The 12,075-nt window shown below is 59.2% G+C and overlaps 1 protein-coding gene across 1 annotated transcript in view; it reads left to right on the top strand.

Annotated features, from left to right (window-relative positions):
* Positions 1–1,328: 1,328 nt before the first annotated feature.
* CD81 (CD81 molecule) overlaps positions 1,329–12,075 on the top strand; it is a 17,353-nt gene continuing 6,606 nt past the window's right edge. Inside the window, exon 1 of the mRNA XM_003798370.2 lies at positions 1,329–1,612. Within this exon, the coding sequence (XP_003798418.1) occupies positions 1,547–1,612 (66 nt within the window). The 5' untranslated portion in view covers positions 1,329–1,546. The remainder of the gene's footprint in view (positions 1,613–12,075) is intronic.

Here is a 12,075-nt window from a genome sequence, read left to right as displayed (position 1 = left end):
CTTTTCTTACAATAGCATGACACATGCGCAAAACATAAAACTGGGTGTAAACTTGTACATGCAGCTCCAGTGCAAGGGTTAAGACAAAACATACTTAAAGATTTATCATCAAGAAAACAAAACTAGTAGCTACGGATGGTCACCACAGAACTGCTCTGTCCAGCACGGTAGCTACTGGCCACTCAGGGCTACCTAAATTTAAGCTACAATGAAATACAGTTAAAAATTTGGTTCCTTGTGGCCATTCTTCCAGTGTCCAGCAGTTAAGTTACCCAGACATGGAGCATTCCCTGGTCTGTAGAAGGTCCTGCTGGGCAGTGGCAGGACCATGTTTTGTGAGATAACCCAGGAGAGCTCTTGGGACCTGGTCCCACGTGGTCTCTAGGACTAGGACTGTTACACGGACACCTCAGCTGACTTTTGGGCCTCATGCCTACCCAGATTCCCGCCCCAGGGAACACTGTGAGCAAAGTGCGCTTTCTTTGCAAAGCCACCGGCTGGCGCGTCACCTGCTCCGGGGAGCCCTCCCAGATTGTCCAAGGTGCCTGAGCCCCTGACCATGAAGCAGACCCATAGCCCAAAAGTTTTCTTGAAGAGGAAGTGGAAAAACCTTCCGCAGGGTGTCTCCTGGGGTAACAGCGCTCACTCCTCCATCTGCGGGCAGGGAAGCATCACTCACTCCGTGAATCAGGCTCCTCATTAGCCCAAAGAAGGAAGAGCTAGGAGAGCCAGAGTGTGGGTCTGGCATCCCTACGGTACACACAACCAGGATGGGCTTGCAGTGTTTGGGGTCAGCAAGTTAGGTTACCCTGTCCATGGGACAAGGCACTGGCTGCCCGTCGCATTCTAGGACTATTATGCGGACACCTCCTTTGACTTTGGGGCCTCATACCTACCCAGATACTGGCCCCAGGGAATTACTGTGAGCAAAGCGCGCTATCTTTGCAAAGCCACCGGCTGGCGCGTCACCTGCTCCGGGGAGCCCTCCCAGATTGTCCAAGGTGCCTGAGGCGGCAGGAATGGCTGCGCTCCCTGGCAGACACTACATTGTCCTCCAGGCGTCGCCCTGCCACCACCCCTTCCAGGACTCAGAGCGACAGCAGTGCGGGGACGTTTTCCACGCTCAGCACTGTGGCCCAGGCCCCGGCCGCGCGAAGGTCCCAAATCCCCCGAAGTGCGCGCGCGCAGCGGCTGGGAGGTTGCGACTCCCCCACGCCCGGGGCTGGGCGCCCAGGCGGTGGGAGGAGGGGCGGGGCGGGGCGGAGCCTGCTGGGGGCGGGGCGCAGCGGCCTATAAGCAGTGCCGAGCGGGGCGCGCGCCTGGCCAGACAGCGAGCGCGCAGCAGCGGCGAAGATCCTACCGCACACCCGACCAGGCCTTCCGTGTCCCGTGTCCGCGCCCCGCGCACCCCGCACCTAGCTTGCCGCGCCCCGGCCCCTCGGCCCACCAGCCCACCAGGCCCCCGGCTGCCCGCCAGGCCCCGCTCCCGGCCCGCCCACCATCCAGGACCGGCCCGCGCCCCGCAGGCCGCCCTTCGCCCGCCGCCATGGGAGTGGAAGGCTGCACCAAGTGCATCAAGTACCTGCTCTTCGTCTTCAATTTCGTCTTTTGGGTGAGCGGTGGGCCGGGTTGGGCTGGGGAGGGGGCGGGGACGCTCCGCTCCGCGGGCAGGTCCGGCGGCCACACTAGGCCCCGCGTTGGGGGTGCAGCGCGGGCCGCGAAGTTGCGGCGCCACCTGTGTGCTCCAGGCGTGGGTTGGGGGGGTCGTAAGGCGCCGCCGTGCTCCTAGACGGCGGGGTCGGGGGCTGCGAGCAGAGTTTCCAGGCCCCTGAGGGTCGGGGCCCAGCCCTACGGCCCGGACCGGGCGTGAGGGGGCCGCTGATGTGTTCCCGCTTAGTGGTGGTGACGCGTGTGGTGGGTCCCGGCCGGGAGCCAGGCGCTCGGTGGCCCTTAGGTCGGCGAGAAGCCCGCGCAGCCCCCGGCTGCCGTTTCGGGGCCATCCAGCTTCGCTGGCAGAAGGGGGGCTCGAGGGCGGGACTTCTGGCGCCCCGCCCCCATGAGCTCATCTGGGCCACCGCCCCTAGATAGGGGGACGCGCGCTCTCAGCCCCAGCTCTGGGTTTGTCCGCCCCACTCTTCCCCCAGTCCAATCCGCACTCTGCAGTCTTGTTGCCACATTGGGAACAGCCCTGGGGGGTCGGGCTTGGGGGGGCGGGGCGCACGACAGGGAGTTCTTGGTGCTTGGGATGTCCCGCGTGCTGGGGTGCCTGCACCAGGGTGGCCCCGTTTCCTGATCTCCCTTTCCACTCCCAGACCAATTCCAGCCCTGGCCTCGCCCCCAAGGGGAATTCTGAGGGAGTTGAGGGGAGGGCCCAGGCCGTTCTGGTGGCTCTCTGAGTACCAGGGGCCTGCGTCCCGGGAATAGATGCCAGGCCTCCACTTTAGAAAGCTGTGCCCACGTGTGCGTCTTCTCTGGGTGCCTGTCTGGGTGCAGGACGGTCTTCTGCTGAAAGTTTCTCTCCGCTGACCTCAATCTTCCTTGCTGGAACGTGATTGATGGGGCTTTTGCCTTTTGTTTCCATTTCCTGTCAGTGTTGGAATTGGGGAGGGGGTGGAGATTCCTTGCTGGCCAGGAAGGACTGGGAGGCATCTATCCCTGGCTGTGCCCTGCCTCCCCTTGGCTGGGCCCCCTTGCAGTGACTGTGAGCCCCTCCCAGGCCCCCCAGGTTGCCAGCCCCACTGGACTGTGTATTTCTCCAGTTGAGGCAGGGAGGGCAAACTTCTGAAGTGGCCCCTGGAGCCACTGTGTAGCACTGGGGACATCTGTTTTCCATCTGGACTGCTGAAGACACCAGTACAGATCATTTGGAGGGGGAAGGACCCAGACAGGACAGGACTCCCAGCTGAGAGTGGAGTTAGGGGTCACACCACATCTTCCCAAGCCCCCGTGGCCTTTGCTGTGCCCTGGGAGTGGGTGCAGGGAGCTGGCAAGGGCGGGCTTGCCTTGCCCAGGCCTGGCCCTGGTGCCTTGGCTGAAGAGGCCAGAGTTGACTGGTGCTTGCCTGCTTGGCCCAGGACACCCAGGATTCCCTTTGCTGGCTCTGCCTAGTCCCCTGTGAGGAGCCCTTGAGCGCGGGGCAGGGAACTGAAGGGTAGGCTGGGGAAGGGGATTCCTCCAGAAGTGATTTTCTTTCCCCTGGACTGTACATCAACATCGGGTGAGTCCCTCCCACCTGCCCAGCTGGGAGGGCTCCTGGGCAGCTCCCTGGAGAGCCTGGCCCGCCCAGCCTGGTGTTTTTCCCCTAGCAGCAGGAGCAGCAGCCCTGGTGGAGCAGAAGGGTGGAGGCCTAACACATCCTCAGGCGCCCTTTACCAAGGCCCGGCCCTCTCCTCCCAGGGGCCCGCCCAATGCAGAGCATTGAGAACTGATTCCGGCCACAGTCCTGTGGACCCACCACCCACACAGGTCCTGCCCAGCCAGGGATGTAAAGCCCAGTAAGGTGGTACTGGCAGGCACCACCCTGGCAGACCCCCCTGTCTCTGGCGTCACAGGGCTTGGTCATATGAACACAGTCTCATGGGGTTGTGCCTGAGTAGAGTCCCCACCCCACTACTCTGGTTCTGGGCCTCAACTTCCTCCCCTTCATGGTGAGATCCCCAGTGCCCCTGTCTCCTGGGGTTGTCTCAGATCAGCTAATGCGCCTAAGTGCTGATTGAGGGGCTTGGCAGGGAGGGCTCAAGGAATGGATGTTGGGCACAGTGTCCAGAGGGAAATGAGCCAAGGAGAGCTGGGCCACCAGAGCAGGAAAGTGCCTTGGCAGTGGGCTGCAGGCTGGAGGACTTGGGACTGGGGCAGGAGGAGGCTGGTAGAGGAAGAGGGTGACACTGGGAGTCTTGATGGATCACCTTTAAAAGGCTTCCCCTGGGGGAGTAGGTGGAGACATCAGAGGCAGACTGGCCTGCTCTTCCACAAGCACCAGTATGCACAGGCTCACTCGCCGGCTCTCCCTCTGGGAACCTGGGCAGTGTGCATTCAGCTGCTAGGAGCAGGGCAGGAGAGCCAGGCTGCATCTGCGAAATGGGTATGATAACACTTTCTTCTTGCTGGCTGTTGGGGAGAAGACCAGTGTCCCCCCCAGCCTGGGACTGGCTTCTCCCCCAATCTAATGTAACTGGTGGCTGCCTTCCAGTGGCAGGGCAGCCAGAATGGGCCGGGAAGGAGGCTGATTAGAAACCTTGCTAACTGGCATTTAATTCTTGCTTCCAGACACCACGTGACTGTCTGTCACTTAGCAAGTCTGTCACCATCCTTCCGGGACAGGGGCTGCAACCCAGGCAGGCCCTGGGTGGGGGCGAGGACTTCCTGTACCTATTTCATGGAGTTAGGGGGTACATGGACTTTCCCTGGTACTCCCCTCCTCCCAACCTGTCTGTCTGCTCAGCTCTGGGGAAACAACTGGTAGGCAAGACCAGACAGAGAGAGGAAGTCTGTGGTTTGTCCCTGTAACAGATTGACCCCAGTGAGGGTGTCTGAGAAGGGAGGGGTGCAAACCCCCAAGCAAAGGGCTAGGGGCCCGGGACCCTGGCTGCTCTACTGGCTGCCTCTGCCCTGGTCCCTCACATCATCCACTCTCCCTCTGGTACCAGAGCTGGTGCCCAAGAGCGTCCAGTTCTTTCCCTGGGTTTGATGGGCTGGCCCCCACCCCAGACCCAACTCTCAGGTCAGTTCCACCTCCAGAATCTCCAAGCCCAGACAAGAACACACCAGCTCCTCGCCCCACATGTCAGGGGAACCTCTGGTCATCAGATCAATAAGGTTTAGAGTCCAGGTGCTGGAGGGAGGGAGCAAGTTGTCATCCTGTGCTGGCCTGGGTTTTGGAAGAACCCTGGGTAGGGGTGGGGCTGGGGACTGGCCCTGATGCCCTTGACCCCAACTTGGCACAAGGGAGCGCTGGTTGACCTTCCAGCCCTGGAGGTGCCCACCTGTTCCTGGGCCCCTTTCTCTGCACAGATTGCCAGGCTAACCCAGAAAGGGTCCTCAGTACCTCCACCTCTGAGTCCCTCCCACCTGTCCAGTAGGATGGGCTGGGACCTGGCCTGCTAGGCAGCTTCCAGAAGCCTCTAGATTTATAGTGCCTCTCATACCCACCCTACCCACATCTTGTATTTCTGGGCCTAATATAAGCCTCTCCACAAATGGGCTGCAGAGCAGGTGCTGAGTGAGGGGAGACCACTTGGGGGTTCTCTAGGTAGGCCCCCACATGGGGTACCCCCTTGCCCAAGGAGCTGACTGGCAGCTGGTGATTGGGTCTCAGTCCTAGGCTAGAGGCTGGGCTCGCAGCTACCCCCCAGGGTGCCAGGGCTGGCAGGGGCTAGGGGTGCAGGGGTTTGAGGCCTGGGTGGCTCAGACCTGGTAAGTGCATCAGTCAGTGGCGGGGTGCCCCAGCAGGGGCTGAGAGCAGGCTAGGGTCCACATCTTCCTGCATTGACTATCTGCATGCCTTCTCTGGAGATGTAACCCTTTTACTAAATTTGGACAGTTAGTCTATCCCTAATTATTGAGGTCAAGTGTGACCATTGAGAGGAAGGTGGAAGACAGGAAGATTCTGGCCATTCTACCACACAGAGAGGCGGGTGATGGGTGGCCCCTTGTTTGGGCTATTCCAGGTTCACATCAGCGGGGTCATTAACTTCTCTGGGGTGCACCTGAGGGTGCCCCTGAACCAGCTTTACTTGGGTCATTAACTTGCGGTTGGCCGTGGAGGTTGGTTCTGCACCGCAGCTGATAGTGATCTTGGGGGCCTGTTTGGGGGTGTGGCGGGGACACAGCATCAGTGAGGGCCCCAGAGTTCTAGGTAGTTGGGGAGGCCTGAGCTGGGGGCTCAAGGGTGGGGCCCCAGGGGCTTCTGAAGGGCAACTGCTTGGGAAGCACAGATTCTAGCCAGCCCTGCCCAGGGCCTGTGGGCAGCTCATCCAGCTTCCTGCTCCTTCACACCCAGAGGGCTGGGCCTGACCTCGGCTACACAGGACAGTCCTGCCCTCTGTCTGAGGGGATGATAACAGCTCCATGGAGGTGGCGCTCCTCTGTGCCTGACAGACCTGGGCTGGGAGCCGACCCCACTGACTCCCAACACTGCTGGGCTGTTCTCAGGCTCCTCAGAGTGATAAGGAAACAGGTTCCCAAGTGCCAATAGGAGGAGGTGGTGGGGAGGAGGCTACAAACCAGAGCCACAGCCCAGTGTCCTAGTGTCCTTGCCCTGGAGTCTCCGGTGAAGGCCACTGGAGGTGGCCAGGTGGGAGGAGGTACCAGCCCTTGGCCAGGCCATGTTGGGCAGAGACACCTTGAGCACCCCCTGGGGATCTTCTGTCTGCTCACTTGTCTCCTGCCTGAGTACACCCACCTCCAGTCATCTCCCCTGGGGTGTCAGCCTACCCACACCTCTTCCTTTGAAGCACCCAGCTCTGGGGTGCTGGCCATAGCCCCATGCCGTGCCCTTTCTGGCAGGCCACAAGGGCAGCCTGCATCCAAGACCCCCTCCTCACAGGGCCCAGTGGAGCAGAGGGACTTCCTAGAGGTGGGGTGGACATGGGGTTGGGGCAGGCACAGGGTCTGGCCCTGGAAGGGACCTGTGCCCATTCCCAGCCTAAGAGGCAGTGGAGTGTCCTCCAATCCTGTGCTCAGCTTCTGGCCCTAAGGGAAGTGGCTCTCACATCCCCCTAGCCACAAGGGCCCAGAAGGACCGGTATCCCTGTCTGGCACTTATTTTTAGATGCTGGGGTCAGGCAGCTTCCTGAGGGCTGGGGTGCACGAGTGGGCTTCCTTTTCCTGCCCGAGGTGAGGATTCCTGCTCTTCCCTCCACACGGCCTTCCTGACTGGAGCTGCCTTGGGCTCTGCTCCCAGCAGCTAGGACAGAGTCACAAGGGCAGCCCCTATGTCCCAGGAAGGCTGGGATGAGCCCTGTGCCCTCTAGGAAGGCAGGAATGAGGGTTCAGCTCCTTCCTCCCCACATCAGTACCTAACACTCCCCACCTGGTGTCCAGTGTCCCTTCCTGGCACACGCTTTTCCCTCTGGCCTAGCCCAGTATCCCCAAGGAGATTTCCTTCCTTCCATCCACCTCTGACCTTCACTGGCCGAGCTGGCTGGGCACTTGCTGGTACCATTTCCCAGCACATCTGTGCACAGCCTGGATGGCAGTGAGGAGGTACAGCCTACAGCCCCCTGAGCCTGCAGTGTGCCCTCTGCCTAGCAGCCCTTCTAGAGCATGGAGGGGGAGGGTCTGGGCTACAGACTTGGGAACACTTAGCTGCCACTTAAAGGGGGCAAGCTTATGTGCACTGTCCTGGTCCCCCCAGGACCTGTGGGCAGGACTTGGGGTGACTACTTGGTCCAGCAAGGTGGGGGTGAGGTGTGGACAGGCTGAGCAGACCCCTGTTCCTTCATGAGCAAGTGGGGGCATGTGTGCTGGCCCAATGGCTCCTGGCTGTCCAGGGTCCAGTGGGTGGCTGGCACAAGAGGGGCTGTCCCCAGCCTGCTCAGGCGGTGCCTGCTCCCTTTTACTCTCTTTTAGCCACTTCTTGGAAACAGCAAATGGGCTGGGCAGGAACCCAGCGTGCTTGGCAGCCCCTTCCTAAAGTTGCCTCTGTTATTTATTAATTCTCAGGGATGAGGAAGGAGGAAACAGAAACAGAATCCTTTATGGAGTTAGAGTTCTCCTTTTTGCCTCTGTGTCCTGTGTGGAGCCCCCCAGGAATTCACACTCCTCCTGGGCTCTTTCCTGAGGACTGTCCGGGCCTGTGCTGAGTGGGGGTGCAGCAGGGAGGTATCTGGACAGTTCTGTGGGGACAGGGATGATGGCAGCATTCTGGATGTCGTCACTTACAAAAACTGATGATATTTGCCAGCACCACCCAGTGCCCTGTGCCAGGGCAGCATGCTGGGCAGTCTGTGGGATCAACTTCATGTCTTTGCAAAACAAGGACAGTGGAAGCAGAGAGGCTGAAGTGGGCCTGCCACCCAGGTCACAGGGGACCCAGTAGCAAGGCTCAGGCCACACTTCACATCTGTGCTCAGGCCTTCAGCCAACACCATCACCCCACGTTTTCCACTAGTGCTGGGCTCTCTTGTCGCTGACATGCATGTCCCCTGTTTACTCCAGTTCCTCACTTTGCTTTCCTGTAGTCTGGGTTCCATGGACTCCACATGTCCGATCGCTTGCTGGCTGTAGGAAGCCTGGTGAGCCCTGAGCTTCCAGCTCCTGCCTAGGAAGAAGTTGGCACCAAGATGGCAGCCTCTGTGCTCTGGGCCCAGAGGAAATGTTGAACCCTTAGGAGTTCAGTCACCAGGGGTTTTGGGTATTTTCCAGAGGGCTTTATTGAAGGTGTGATTATCACAGAGTGAATGCTCATATTTCAAGTACAACTCAGTTAAGTTTTAACCCCAGAGAAACTGTCACCACCGTCAGGAGAGTGGACATGCTCTCCAACCCGAAGTGTCCCCAGGGCCCTCTGTAGGCCCCCTTTCCTGCCCCTCCTCCCTGCCCCGCATGTGACTTGCTTTTCTTATACTCTCACATAAATGGAGTCGGAGGTGCCCTTCTGTAGTCACTGAGCCCCCAGCTTAGCTATTCGGAGGGTCAGCTGTGTGGCCACGTGTAGTCTTCCTATGGGCAGCTAAGCTGGTTCCACTGGAAAACCCACCCCAGGGTTCATGCAGTCACCTTCTGGAAGCATATGGGCTGCTTCTGGTTTGGGGCCATTGTAAGAAAAGTTGCTGGGAGCATCCATGTGCAAGTCTTGCAGGAACCCATGTGTATTCTTGTTGGTAAACACCCTGGAGCAGAATGGCTGGGTAGAGTCGTGTGGGAGGCCTGGGCTGCACCTCCTAGGGTACTGCTAAACTCTTCCAAAGCTCCAGCCCCCCTGTAGCCGTGAGGGGGCATGCCAGGACTCCACCTTCTCGTCAGCACTTGGTGGGTTCCGTTAACCCATCGAGTGGGTGTGTCAAGGCCTCAGCGAGGTTTTACTTGGCACTTCCCTGGTGACTGACATGTGGAGTGTGTTTGCCGTCTATGTCATCTTTGGTGAAGTGTCTGTTCCTGATGTTTACCTGTCTTTTAAAATTTAGATTGTTGGTTTCCTTACTGCTGAGAAAGTTTTTATTTTGGAAGTTTCTTACATGTTTTGGGTCCAAGGCATATACTGGACATTTGTACACCTCAGTCCCAGCCTGGTCTGTGCCATGATGGTAGTGTCTCCTAAACAACAGGTCTCCCTCGTGTCCCCTGCCACCCTTCCCACCCAAGCCCTGCCTCCGCCTCCCCTACCATTGGGCTGGTTCCTTGCGCTGGATACTGGGTGACCATCAGCACGTGTTGTCACCTGGCTTCAGCTCATGCACTCTATGCAGGGACTGGGGTGACAGATGTGCAGGTGTAGTGTGGGCTCCTCCCTGCATCCTCCGCATCACCCCATCTCCAGCTGTCCCCACAGCTCTGGCCTGGATGCTCTTGTTTCTTCACTGGACAGTCACATGGGCTTGGGTACTTCTGCCCTGCAGGCCAGGGCAGCTTCCTGGTCCCTTTTGCTGGGAGGGTCTGGGGATCTTGGGGCACCTGTGGGGAGGCAGCCTCCCCACCCAGCTCTGGTGTTAACACAGAGAGCCCCCTTCCAAAATAGCATGAGGTGGCAACTTGGCCGGAAACCCCATACAGCAGACCTGGGTCGAGCATTGCTCTGACACATCTTGGTTAAGTTTGCTGTTAGATGGGATTGCCTGAGGTGGTTGCACAGGAAGTTGGGTGGTCCCTGCCAGGCTAGGGAGGGCGGGGGGGGGGGGAGTCTGCACCCTAGGAGCAGCTTTTGAGTTCAGCTCTGCTATGCAGACGGGGGACACCGACAGGACAGCAGCCCCATGGCTTCTACCGCTGAATCAGAGTTTGTAACCAGGTCTCAGTGACCACAGAGGAAGGGATGGGGGCAGGGGCTCTCCCATCCACTTGCCTCTTCCCCATCCGGGAACTCACAGAACCACCTCTGGACCACAACTTCAAAACAAAGCGATGTTTTCAAAGACACTGAGGAAGCCAGAGTTACCACAGCAACCCTTACTTAGCCTTGCCAGCCAGGAGGATGGCCTGGCTCTCTGGGGCCACCTGCCAGCTCCACCTCTCTGCCCCCATGGGAATGATAGGCACAGAGGAACCCCAATCTGTCTGCTCCTTTGCTATCCCCAAGGCCTTGTCATATGAGGTGCATTGGGGGTCCCAGCTGCCAGATCATTTCCAGCTCAGCTAGAGGCCCCGGGCACATTCCATGCCCTGAGGGGAAGACCTGGGACCCCTCCCCTCAACAAGAGTCGGAAAACTGAGTTGAAACTCCCTAGGAGTGTCCAGGGCCACAGCTCACAAGGACAGGGGCAGGGAAACCACAGCTGATAGGGCCAGGGTGCCCAGAGACAGTGATCTGGCGGTTTTACTGGGGAGCCACCAATAGTCCCTTTGAGGGTGACAGCCTGGCTGCTACTGGCACCCACAGACCCCACTGGCCTCATTTTAGGCCAGGCCTTGTTCAGGAGGTCACCTGCTCCACCCATCTGCCCTTCCTCGGGAGTCTCCAGGCCTCTAGGGGCTTTCCTTAGGGCCGGGCCATGGTTCTGGGGCCTGTACTGCATACCTGCCCTACTGAACACACTCCTCCTCAGTCCTATCTAGGGCCTGGCCTCACCAGGGCCACTGCAACAGGGCCTGGGCCTGCCAGGTGGTCTTCTCAGGGTACAGGTCTCAGTTTCCCTTCTGCACCTGACCAGTAGCTCTTTGTCTGTTGTGGGGTCATTGTCCAGCAGAGGCAGCCAGTGCTCACGTGGTGAGGCCTTGGCTGCTGTGGGCACAGCTGGCTGCAGACAGGTGTTCCTACTCCAGCTCCAGGAGCAGCTCTGAGGGCGAGGTGTAGCCCTTATTGCCCCCAGCTCACGAGTTTGCTGCCTCCTCCCCTGGCTGGTTAGGTTCTGGAGCCCCCTGCTTCCTCCTCCAGGAATGCCCTGGGCTTGGCCCTCAGAAGAGGCAGACAGAGCCCACCAAGGCCCGTGGGTATGGATAGAGGGCTGCTCTCTCAGCACACCCTTCCCCAGTGGCCACTGCCCAGAGCCTGAGCACAGCTTGTCTGCCAAGACCTGGTTCTAGGTGATTCTCTTAATATCCTCTAGATGGTCCAGCAGTGAGGGCTGGATTAGGGATCCTAGAACTGACTGAATGTCCTTGTCCTTGGAATATAGTGTCCCCAGGCTGCAGAAGAGATCTGAAGGGGACCCACCCTGTCTGATTAGGGAATAGTACCTTCCAGCAGAGCCAGTGCTGCTTGTGGAGGGGCCAGGCAGGACTCGAGGGTCACTATTCACTTACAGGGTCCACATGTCTGAGAGGTGCCCTGTGTGTGCTAGGACCAGGGGCAGCAGAGGATTAGCCCATGTCCACCCATCTTAGGGAGGGAGGAGCCAAGGGTAGGTGCACGGAGCAGCCTAGGGCCCAGCCTAGCCTGATCCGAAGCCTGAGCTGGCCTGCACTGGGCCCAGCCTCAGGGGCAGAGCCCTCCTGGTAAGGCTAGCTGTGCCCACACAGAACAGCAAGCCCCATGCTCTCCTGCCAGGCTCCTGGCGTAGCCCCTGCATTACACTGCTGAGTGGAGCCAAGCCAGCTGCTGCATCCACTTCCCATGGCCTGTCTGTGAGGCCGCAGCACTGCTTCGTTCTTTGTGAAAGTCTCTTCCCAGTGGTGACAGCAGCGGGGATTTGTCCCACAAATTGCTGCAGGCCTTGGCTTTACAGCTTCCTGGATGCCACCACCTACAAGGCCTGGTCTCATCACATCTTTACCCCCTGTCCTGGCAGTGGAGGCTTCTCAGTGTCCCAGGGGACAGTCCCCAGACAAGCCCAGGACTATTGAGGTAGTACCAGCCCCTTGGGGGAGGGCCCAGAGTTTCCTGGGGTGCTCAGGCCCAGGTGTGCACTCCAGTCAAAGCTAGCAAATAAAAATACAGGAAGTTCTATTTGTCATTTGGTGTTTTTGTTTTTTTTTTTTTTT

Source organism: Otolemur garnettii, unplaced genomic scaffold (genome assembly GCF_000181295.1).
Source record: "Otolemur garnettii isolate 467f Iridium unplaced genomic scaffold, OtoGar3 scaffold00134, whole genome shotgun sequence".
Classification (NCBI taxonomy): domain Eukaryota; kingdom Metazoa; phylum Chordata; class Mammalia; order Primates; family Galagidae; genus Otolemur; species Otolemur garnettii.
Note: the sequence above shows the minus strand (reverse complement) of the source record. Positions and strands in the feature narration are given on the sequence as shown.